Source organism: Gobio gobio (assembly GCF_949357685.1).
Source record: "Gobio gobio genome assembly, chromosome: 11".
Classification (NCBI taxonomy): Eukaryota; Metazoa; Chordata; class Actinopteri; order Cypriniformes; family Gobionidae; genus Gobio; species Gobio gobio.
Window position 1 is genome coordinate 22,288,023 of NC_137104.1, and position 12,576 is coordinate 22,300,598.

Genomic DNA, 12,576 nt, shown 5'->3' on the forward strand with positions numbered 1-12,576 from the left:
ACGCACGCACACACACACACACACACACACACACACACACACACACACACACACACACACATACACTCGCACTGATTGACAGGTGCGGCGTGTGAGTTTATACATCTTTACAAACAATGTATTAATTGTTTGTTCATGTTTTTGCAGTACCCAATCTAATGTTGAAACTGTTCATTATTTGTAAATGTTTATGAATGTTTTCTAATCATTTACTAATCTTTTATAGACATTGGACTCAGGACACTTTATCGCTGTCGTCTCATTGGCAAAAAGTGTCTCAGATGGCCTGAATTCACCCTATTTACACATCTTTTGTAACTCTGTATAAATGTTTACTATTATTAATTTAGTACCTTTATAGGCATTGGACTTTTAGCTATGTGTTAAGGGTGGTTAGTTAAGTTTAGCTAAATGCTAAATACATAACAAAAACAACAACAACAGAAACAGTAGACTAACATATTCATGCTAAAAGCCAAAAAACTTCATTTTGAATTCAGGGGGACTTTAATCACCAATGGGAACCACACAGGAGAAACAGAGTGACAACTATAATTCATACAAACAATACCAGACAGGGAACTAACTCAAACTGAGGGCTATAATACACAGACCAAACAAAAGAGCTAATGACTTAATTAATAAGACAAAAGGAGAATGGGATAATCAATCAAACTATTTAAACAGGCCAACAGAACAAGAACACAATGAAAACTAAATCAAAACAGAACATACACGTTACAACTACAGTATATCCTTAAATAGATGGTATTCCTTGAACCATACATCAACAGGAGAAAGCAAATCATATATATTTTTCACAATACTTCATTATTCACTTCAGAGTTTATGAAAAACTAAGTAATACAAACAGTTGGAACTGTATGTTGACCCCTTAACCAACCTTAAATCTTACCCGTATCCCACCTAAATATCACCAAAAAAAAAGATGAAAAGACTGAAAAGATGAAGGTATGCATCTCTCATCTCTTTCTCCCTCTCTGTCTCTCTCTCTGTCATTAATTCAAATTAATGCTATAATTCATCTATTCAAATAAATGTAATCTAACGCACTACTTTATCTCTGTGTCTGATCTAAAGCGGGCAGAATGATAGATCTTACAAGCGGTAACTGACAAAAATAGTCAATTTTACCCTTCCGGTGAAATATTGCACTGCAGACATCAATAAAAGCTTTAAGTTGTAAATGCTGGCAAATGACCTTCGGCTAGCTATGCATTAAACGATTTTGATGCTTGACGTGGAGGCAAAGAACTGCCCAACACGAATAACTGAACTAATGATCCATTAAGCATTGAATAATGTTTGTTAATGATTTAATGAAAGTTGTTACAAAGTGTTGCTGTGACGGAATTTTGATATGGGGTACTATCCCTTTAAACACTATGAACAGTAGTATTCATATATCAGAGTGGCTCATGGTCTTATCGGCTCTTATCTGATCCAGGAGGTAGTTATGAAGTCATCACTCTCTGTTGCGCTACACCTTACATTACCTCTGAGATGTCATCTTTTGGCACAGAATAGAGCGCCATGTTTTTTTCTCTTTATCTCTTTCTTAACATCAGCTGAGCTGCAGCCTGTTTCTCCCTCTCTCTTCCTTCCCCTCTCTCACTTTATATGGTGAGGTCAGCAGCTTGGCCGTCATTGCTTGGTTGTAACAGATTGCTGGGTGCACTTGTCTTGTGCATCTTCCAGGTTTGTGAGTCGCCTGCCATCATTCTACAAACTCGTGGACATCTGAAAGATTTAAAGGCACAGTCGACAGAAAAACACCCCAGAGTCTCACCTAGCCAGACCTTTGATTTATGGCAGAATACAACAGGGCTAAAGGCACACCTTGAGGGAAATGTGCTTTTCACTGCTCCCCTCCCATAGTGTATTATTGCAGAAATCTTTTTTTTATTTTTATGGATCAACATGTTTTGTGAGGAAATAAATCATAAAAGATGTTTGTTTTGTTTATCTTATATAATGTATGAGGTGGCCCACACTTGAGGTAAAAGGCTCACCAGCATGGGACAAAAAACACCCAGTAATGTTTCTGTTTATTTTGATAAATACAATTATTTGGTTTTGATTAATAAATATGCTGTCATTAAAATGTTTTTTTTTTGTAATACAGAAAAATATTATAAAAGATTTGAAGAAGGAGATTCCTCAATAACTTAAAATGGCTTTACAGTAGTAAGAATAAATTATATTTTAATGATATGATCAATATCATATTCATAAATAAGATGGTTTCTTTATAAATATGGTGATTATCTCGGTACACACACGATTTTACCCCCAATTAACAGTCACTAACAGTTTTGGGGAAATCACCGACAAATGCCTGAAGTCAGAGTGCCTCTTTAGTGCGCTCTGTGTCGCAGAGTGCCTATGTGTCGCAGATGCCCGTGAAATATTTAGAATGCTAAATATATGGACATGCCTGTGACTCAAAGTCCTGCAGTGTGAAATATGTTTTGACTGGAAATTACATCGGCGGCGACCTACAGCCAATGAGAGCGCAAGATACAGGGCAAAGGAAAGTTCAGGGGGAGGAGTCATAAGCCACGTTTCCATTAAAGGATTTATGGCAACATTTTCTAAATGTCAATAAAAAACTTAATGTGAAATAACGGTGTTTCCATTAACCAATGTTATGCGACTAAAACTATTTGTTTTCCTTGTGCGACAAGTAATTCCAAAAATTATGCCACGTATGTTGGTAGGTTTATGTATATCCCATCCACCGCACTAGCCATTATTTTTAATGGAAGGAGACGTAGGCGTGTTATCCAAGCATTATTGGCAGGGAAAGCATCTTATACTTGAGCGGCACATATGAGGTGTTTCTGGGTGTTTCTCCCTCATATCTGCTTCAAGGTCGTCATGATCATTTGTGGCATTTCTTTGTTGTCTAGAATCCAGTATTCATGTAATTCTAGTGTCTTTTATGAGTTTAATAAAGAGCTCTGTCTCGTCTTCTGTAAATAATGATTGACTTTTACGTACGCTAGGTGACCTGTAAATGCGAAAAAACCATTGCAGTTTTGCGAAAATGTCCTTTTTCGAATTGCCTCAAAAACCACCTCATGCGTGCGTAAAAACTTTTTTGCGATATATGAGAGTTTTTGTGAAATTGACGAGTTTCCATTGGGCGTATTTTCAATTCGCAATTTCAATTTGCGCAATTTGAAGGGTAATGGAAACGTGGCTTCTGTAAGCAACCTTGCTATTCTCCTTCCTATTCTTTTTTTTCCCTTTTCGTTTCAAATCGGCACACAGGCAACTTGGATCACAAGCTTCTTGCATGCATCATTTCAACAAGCATTAATACGGTCTTGAGCGAGAACTCCTGTCTCACGCGTGATCTTACGCTATTTCTTTACGCTATTTTATGTAGTTTGCGAAGAACAACGATCCAATGAAATAGTGAAATGTGTACCAGCATAAAGCTGGACACCCAACTTAATAAATGATATTGACCATTTGAATCTAACCATGTCAACAAAAGGAAAAATCTGCCAGATATTTATTATGTCAATTATGCGTTTAACACCAACATTAGATCAAGAGTAGATTTTCTGTGTGCATACTGCATAGCGAAATGCGACTGTTTGGGAAAGCGCTGCTGTGAGTTTTGCCATCCAGAGGGTTAACGACACAATATGTAATTTTCGCAACTAGAAGTCTCTTATTCAAAACAAAAGTGTAGCTTGATGACGCCTTGATTTCGTGGAATCATGGGAGTTGTTGTTTTCACCTCTACAGCCGGTGGAAAAGAATCAGACGGGACTCAGACAGAAATCATGAGCTAATGTATTAAAGACTTATTAACGTTACTGTAGTATGAAGCAAGATGGGGCTAAAGGCTGTTGGAGCGGAACGAGGCTGCTGGAGCGATTGCTAATGAGAGACAAGCGCGACACACAGCTCGAGAGCAGAAGCTTTTATTAAGCCGTAGACGACCGCTTGCGCTTCTTCTGCTCATGCCTATGTGGGGTAAGGCAGCGCTGTTTTATCATATTAGATACATTTGAATGTGTTGAAGCAAGGTTATGTTAATTTTATTCTGTGCGTTTTCTCGGTGGCTACTATAAGACACTTGTTGCACACTGCAGTAAGCTAGATCGATATTAGGCATGGTAAAACATGGTACTCGCGGTAAATCAAGAAAACGAGATTTAAACAGTAAGACTAACTGTGTTGAGTATTGTGTATATAACAATGATTTGTTTTCTGTCGATGAATGTATCCAAAGAGTTGCTCACCTGTCTAATAAAACACATCATATATTAAAGCGTCTTTGGTGTTTCCATGGTTTCTACAAAATAACCGTGTCCTGGTTAAAATGGCTTATTTCTTAAACATTCTTGGAAACATTTGGGATACTGTAAGTGCAAGTCAACACAATTTATAACATTGTTCTTGTGGTTTTTGAATATTTTAATCCTTACATATTGTGTAAAATAAAAATGCGCCTTTAGCCCCATTGTAACTCTATATTCTGGCCAAGAGCTGCCAACTTTGACACAAACTTGCTACTAAGTACCTCAAATAAAACTGAATATCTTTTGAAAAGATTTACAATCAAGAGCTTGGCAAATAGCTCTTATAATATCAACCCGGTACCTTGTAAATGCGATTTTCTGAATGGGCTGATTGGAGATGGCGATCCCAAGTGCTTTCCAGTTTTTGTGTGCAATTTGCATCACATGGTCAGTATGATTTAGTTGGGGTTTTTTTGTCGTTTTTGGAGCTTAACAGCATGGTTTACCACTGTGTACTTGCTAATGGATGTAGCAGTTAATAACTGGTGACTTCCACACAGTAGCCTCTGGGCACATGAAACATGAGAGTTTTATGTTTAGAAGTTATAATTAGGCATTGCTTACTATCACCTACTGTGTTTTCAAGCCCTGTTACAAATTTAACCCTCATTTTCTTGTGGTTTAACTGTTCTGATTTCCATATTTGGTGCTTGAGAACAAAAGCAAAAACATTTGAGTTGTCAAGCTCTTGCTATGCCTGGATTGATTGCTTGGCAGAAAAGCATGTCAGCTAAATGCAGCAGCTGTAAACAGCTGGAAGTCATGCAGAGTATGGGTAGAGATTAGTTTACATTAGTACCCAAGTAAATGACTCCTTGTATGAAATATGATTGGACTATATAAGCTCAGCTGTCTTTTTCATAAACACTTGAGCAGTTCACGCAATGTTTTTACATGGCATTACATTTTAGGAGTTTATATCAGTGCCACTTTCCATTAGACGTCAATGTCCTGTGACTTTTTTGAAGTATTAAAGGTACAAAGGTCTTGACCTGCCTGACTGTGTTATACAATGTAATAATTCTGATGTAATTTACCGAAATAATATTCAGTGTTTATTGATACGAGGTGCTGGTAGTCAACCTTAGGAGGTCAAACTATATATATATATATATTCATTTATTTTTCCGGGCATTTTATTTTGTGCTCTATTCATGGAAAGTGACCAGTTTTAAAAATGTGTGCGTGTTTTTTTTTTTGTAGATGGTGGAACAAAGAAGCTACGCAGTACCATCCGGCGGAGCACAGAGACGGGTATCGCCGTGGAGATGAGGAACCGTGTCACGCGGCAGGGCAGTAAGGATTCAACAGATGGCAGCACCAACAGCAACAGCTCTGATGGAACGTGAGTGACATGGTGTCTCATTTTGTATTTATTTATTTATTAAGCACTATTTAAACAAAAGTCAATTGACACAGACTCTTCATCACCGACATTTAAAGGAACACACCAACTTTTTGGGACTTTATCTTATTCACCGTATCCCCCAGAGTTTGATAAGTCCATACATACCATTCTCATCTCGGTGCGTGCCATAACTCTGTCTGACACACCCACCGTTAGCCTAGCTTAGCACAAAGACTGGAGGTAAATGGTTCCAGCTAGCCTACTGCTCAATAAGTGACAAAATAACACCAACGTTTTCCTATTTACATGTTGTGATGTGTATAGTTACATCGTGTAGCTACTAAGACCGACGGAAAATGAAAAGTTGCGATTTTCTAGACCGATATGGCTAGGAACTATACTCTCATTCCTGCGTAATAATCAAGGAACTTTGAGCCGTACCATGGATGCAGCGGCGCAATGATATTACACAGCGCCTGAAAATAGTCCCCAGCACGCTCTCTATGCAAGCGGGTTGTCATGCTGGTTATGTTGACGGAAGTTAGCCTATTTTCAGGGGCTGCTTAATATCACTGCGCCGCTGCATCCATGGTACGGCAGCAAAGTTCCTTGATTATTATGCAGGAATGAGAGTATAGTTCCTAGCCATATTGGTCTAGAAAATCGCAACTTTTCATTCAGTCCTTCCAGAAAAATGCGGCTTTTTTTTGTGATTGTTGCGGGCAAAAATCCTTGATTATGCGGCACGTTTTCTTAAAAAATGCGATGAAAAATGCGGGATATTTATGCAATTTTATGCGATAAAATTGCGGGAACTTGCAAAAACTGCGGTTTGATGAGAAAGAGAAAAAAAGCACTACATCACAGAAAGTGCTGGAATATTTAAGTTCTCATCTTGTTTTATTGAAGACCTTAATAATGGCTCAAATTTACAAAACATTTAGTAAATCAAGTTCTGTAGCTTTACAAAAGGAATATGCTACAACTTCTGAAAAAATTAATAAATAACTTCCTGTTTTACAGATGTTGCTATACAAAACAGACATTTGAGTGCTTCCAATGCACAAAGTGCAATCTCTTAAAGGGTTAGTTCACCTAAAAATGAAAATTCTGTCATTAATGACTTCCCTTTATGTTGTTGGACACAAATTAAGATATTTTAGTTGAATTCCGATGGCTCAGAAAGGCCTCCATTGGCACAATGTACACTCTCAAGACCCATAAAAGGTAAAGACGTCGTTACAAAGTCCATCTCACTACAGTGGTTCTACAATAACTTTATGAAGCGACGATAATAGTTATTGTGTGCAAAAAAAACTAAATAACGACTTATATAGTGATGACTGATTTCAAAACACAGCATCATGATGCTATGAATCATCGAGTCGATTCATGATTCGGATCGCGTGTCAAACTGCTGAAATACGTGACTTTGGCGATCCAACCCGCTGAATCGACTCATTGATTCATAACGCTTCAAACCGCTGAATCGACTGGCCCTGAGAGAAATCGAAAAATTTTCAACTTTCTGCTAATATATATGACTTTTTTTGCAACGAAAATGCGGGGATTATGAAATCATGACAGCCCCGCATATTTTGCACGCGGAAATAGGCAATTTATGCGGCGAAAGTGCGGCGTATTTGAAAAAATGCGGCCCCCGCATGAATATGCGGACTTTGGCTGATTATGCGTTAAATCACGCGATCGCATAATCGCGTTTTTCTGGAGGGACTGTTCATTTTCCGTCGGTCTTAGTAGCTACACGATGTAACTATACACGTAACAACATGTAAATAGGAAAATGTTGGCATTATTTTGTCACTTATTGAGCAGTAGGCTATCTGAAGCCGTTTACCTCCAGCCTTTGTGCTAAGCTAGGTTACCGTTGGGTGTGTCAGACAGAGTTGTGCACGCATGGAGATGAGAATGGTACGTATGGACTTATCTAACTCTGGGGGATACGGTTAATAAGATAAAGTCTCAAAGTCGGCGTGTTCCTTTAACCTCGATATATAAATCACAAATCACTGCATCCAAAAGTGCATTTATAAGGGGGGGGGGGGGTCATTTTGTTTTTCATTCACTCAGATATAAATCCATTTGGATGCAATGATTTGTGATCTATTTGGTAACACTTTACTTGAAGCCTTTATGTATAATGCATTATAAAAGTATTTTTAATTTATGTAATGGGTCATATAATGCATTGGATGATCTCATGAATAATCTCAGAATCTACTAATATTATTATGCATTTTAATTTTGGTTGCAGTTATTTATGAAAATATATAATGCATTATAACGTACATTATGAATACTTTTATAATGTATTATACATAAGGGCTTTAAGTAAAGTGTTAAGTAATGCCTGTTGTAGGACCACAGTTAGTTTAGATTAAAATAAAGGCAGTGCAACAGTACTTTGCGATTTTAATAATATACATTTTTACATTACATTAATGACAATTTGACGATGAAATGTTTTTAATTGTCATGAAAATAATTCAAATGTGGTGTAACATGATTAGGGCTGCAACAATTGATTAAATTGGTAAGTAAAGTGTTATAACTTGTTAATCTGATTAATTGATTAATAAAAAAAAATCTGCAGATTAATCAGTTATCAAAATAATTGTTAGTTGCAGCCCTAATCGTAATATGAGGTATTTTCAGATTATAAATGATGAAAGTAGTTGGTTTCTCAGCACTATATATCAGGCGGGACTATATATATATAATATTTTATTCATTGGAAACAAGCCTGATTTGTATTGATGAGTTTGATAGATCACACATTTCACAACACACATCTCAACGGGTGTATTTTAGGTTCATCTTCCCCACCACTCGCCTGGGCCCTGAGAGCCAATTCAGTGACTTCCTGGATGGCCTTGGTCCCGCACAGATAGTGGGACGTCAGACATTAGCCACACCACCAATGGGTAAGAGTTGCAGTATACACTGAATACAGCAGTTACAAATGTGTTAATAAAAACGGGTTAATTTGCATTTTTATTCTAATTTCATATTAAAAAACGCCTAGACGCTTGGCAGTCAATTAATGTGTGAAGAGTTATTGTGGCAAAACGTTAGCTTTTTTCGTCACACTGGAAATGGATGGTCAAGTCGAGCATATTGCATATTGCATATTGGGACACAGTCTTCCGTGTGCTGTTGTATAGTAGGTCATCAGGGTACGTGTGTGTACAGTAAATTTGCATACTGAGCATGGCATACATAGTATATACAGTAGAAATTGTATGGTACTATGCTATCCTTTAGCACTCAGAGGAACTCAGCTGAATTTGAGCAGATCTAATAAAAGTAAATTTTTGAATGTTTACTGGACTGGAGTTACAGACGTGTTAGATTTAATAATAGCCTATGTCTAATTTCTGTTTCAAATCAAATATCAAGGCTTTTCCTTTCAAGGCAAAGGTTATATATTGTTCTTTGTCTCCACCTGCTGTTGAATGATCCTGTTGCAAGATGTCTGCACAGAAACAAAAGTTTTGATTAGCCATATGGTTTTCTTTGTGCAGGTGATGTTTACATTGGTGTGGTGGATAGAGGGGGTCAGTTAGAGGTTGAGATCACGCAGGCCCGAGGTCTGACCCCTAAACCAGGCTCAAAGACCATTTCAGGTAACCCACGATTAATCATGACTGTTGAATAATTGTATCTACATTACTTGTTGGGTAAGGCCACAGAACACTGTTTCATAATTGGATGTTTCCTTCTCTATCAGCAACATATATAAAGGTTTATGTCCTGGAGAATGGAATGTGTCTCGCTAAGAAGAAAACCAAAGTGGTGAAGAAAACCCTGGATCCAACCTTCCAGCAATCCCTGATGTTTGACGAGAGCCCGCAGGGGAAAGTGCTACAGGTATTACAAATCCAAATCACACCAGCTATCCCTCACACACACATTCTTCAGAAAACAGCATACTAACATCTAAATATCCAGCGGTCCCAAAAAGCATTTAATGGAGTAAAACATCTTAAATTTGTTGATGGAAAGATAGGAGACGCTGTTTAGAGTTCACGGGGCTCATTTTGTGGTATTTACACGGTTCATATTCTGTACAGTCTATGCAGTATAATAATAATTATTATTATATTAATAATAATAATTATTATTTATATGCTAAACACCCCTTTAAGAAATCTTAGAATATTGAATAGCATCAGTGGCTAACCAAATAACATGTATTATTTCGATTAATATTCGTAATCATAATTCATAATTATATTCATAAGTCTACTTACTATTTACACAGAATGTAGTGTAATTGATGAAGTGTTAACCTTACATTTAATCTTTTTTGTCTTTTGTTTGGTTAGATGATTATTTATTATTAATTTATTTTTAATACTTGCAATAAAATTCTTAAATTTGGACATTTATTTTAAAGACATACACTACCATTCAAATGGCCGTTCACACACCCTCAAGCCGTCCTAGGTATATATGACTTTGTTCTTACAGCCAGCCAAACACAATCGGACTTATATTAAAAAATATCCTAGCTCCTCCAAGCTTTATAATGATAATGAATGTCCCAAAAATTGCATCCATCCCTCATAAAAGATACATTGCATCAGAAGTTACTCTTTTGGCACAAGTCGACTTGTGTAGGCCGTCTGCCCGAAGCTAGTTATTTTCATTTTTTAGATATGGGTATTTTTTTTACAAAAACCCATCGCTTCCCTTCAGAAGGCCTTTATTAACCCCCTGGAGTCGTATGGATTTTTTTTTATGATGGATGGATGCACTTTTTTGAAGTTTTTTGGACAAAAAACTCAGGAGCGCCATTCACTACCAGTAGCTTGGAAGTCGTCATAAAATCAAAATTAACCCTATTTACTTTGTAAGTGCACATTACTACTAGTCTTGTATTGAACAATTAATCCGTGCAAGTTAATACAAAGAAAAAAATGTATAATATCTTTATTTAAAAATCTGAAAATGTACTTCCGCTCTGGAATGGCGTTCCTTCTCTGATGACATCAGTTTGACGGCTTGGATTTGAAAATTCTTAACCACTCCCCTCCAACCGTCAGTCTGCTATGAGCAAGAGATGGAGAGGATGTGCGCTACAGTAAAACCCCACCCTCTAGTCAATATTCCGTTTCCCTTGGAAATACAACACTCAAGTAAAGGTCAGTTGCAAATTCCAGTTCAGGGGGACTTTGATATAACTTTGATTAAGTTTGTCTGAAAGAAGAAAGTCATATACACCTAGAATGGCTTGAGGGTGAGTAAATCATGGGATCATTTTAATTTTTGGGTGAACTATCCCTTTAAGACTATCATATTGTTCATATTCATATTGCATCTAGAGCTTGCAAATTTATAAATGTCATGACATAAGAAACTTTCACACCAAGTGCAAATGCCATATTTGAGGCAACTGCATATTAAATGTGTCCATTTAACCTGAACAGGTGATCGTGTGGGGTGATTACGGCCGCATGGACAGCAAGTGTTTCATGGGAATGGCTCAGATCCTCCTGGATGATCTCGATCTGTCGTCAATGGTGGGCGGCTGGTACAAGCTCTTCCCCACCTCCTCTCTGGCGGACCCCAGCATCGGCCCTCTGACACGCCGCCTCTCCCAGTCCTCGCTCGAGAGTGCCACCAGCCCCTCGTGCACCTAGACACATCCATGTCCCCATCCCCGTCTAAATATGCCTGTGTTCTCTATCTCTACGTGTGTATCTTCGTTCAATATACCCCGCCACCGACCCCAAAAGCATGAACACACACTCTGATAGATACAGCCAACTCGCCCGGGGCTGGAACGCTCCTCTTTACCGATACAGATATTAAGAGTTGGATACAAATCAGGCATGACACATTTAACACACACACCCACACAGATGGATATGGGTGTAACCAGCAACATGCGGTTGTAGGGGCGTCCGGAATTAGTCATGGCTAGTTACATGCAGATCCATTGTTCGCAGGTCAATCTATAGGGGCATTTAATAAATCTGCTGAGAAATGTTCCTGACAATGTAGCATTTGTGTTGACGTCATGTCACACAGGGAGCAGAATGGGTTCTACAAGACTAGCAGTTCCAGACCCTCAAGGGTCAATCATTTCTCTATGCCAAACCCGAAGTTTTATTTTTTAAAAACCAAAGCAATTCTTATTATCTGTAGTGCTATATTATAGAGTATGGATATGTAGCAGAGTCAATGACTTAGATGAGATGCAAAAAAACTAAAGAAGTGTTAGAAAAAATCACTAGACTACATTCACAATTAAACTTTTAAAGGGCAGGGCTTTACTCCACATGTCAGGTTATTTATTAGAAATGCACACCGTTCCTGTCGCATAAAGTAGCGTATTCTTTTTTTTTTCCTTTTCGGAGAGCTCAATAAATAACTATATAGATCGATATATTTGTGTTTATGTATTAATCGACTGCATTCTGCACGTTAACTCGCAACCCTTGTTGAGCAAAATATGTAAAGTGCTATTTTAAGCTTGCCTTTAAAATTATCTAGACTTATAGATGGTAGGATATTTATTTTGCTAATGTTTTAATCTCACTTTTTGTCTGAACAACACAATCTGCACCGAGCTGCAGACGTAGTCAGAGGGACTCGAACCCTCTGAAGGAGAACCAACTGTCCTGTTAAACCAGCAACCCTCATACACAGCTGCTGCATTGTGGGATATGCCGAACGTCGTCCGCATGGCAAGCAAGAAAACTGTTCTTGTAGCAAGTAGCGAAGATTTCTGGAAAGTTAGAGCCGCATTATACTTTACCGCCTCAAGTAGTTTTCTTTCTACCAGCATACGGATCTGAACTATTAAAGGTCTTTTCCATTTCCTGTTACACTCAGGAGGTCACGCTGAACAAAAAC

At 37.8% G+C, this 12,576-nt stretch overlaps 1 protein-coding gene across 1 annotated transcript; it reads left to right on the forward strand.

Moving 5' to 3' along the window:
* Positions 1-5,066: 5,066 nt before the first annotated feature.
* rims3 (regulating synaptic membrane exocytosis 3) lies at positions 5,067-11,919 on the forward strand (the record flags this gene model as incomplete). The annotated part of the gene is made up of 6 exons (XM_079828517.1): positions 5,067-5,118; positions 5,547-5,688; positions 8,524-8,636; positions 9,237-9,338; positions 9,443-9,582; positions 11,145-11,919. The coding sequence occupies 6 exons, from the start codon at positions 5,067-5,069 to the stop codon at positions 11,355-11,357; spliced, it is 762 nt and encodes a 253-aa protein (XP_079684643.1). The 3' UTR covers positions 11,358-11,919.
* Between the last annotated feature and the right edge of the window lie 657 nt (positions 11,920-12,576).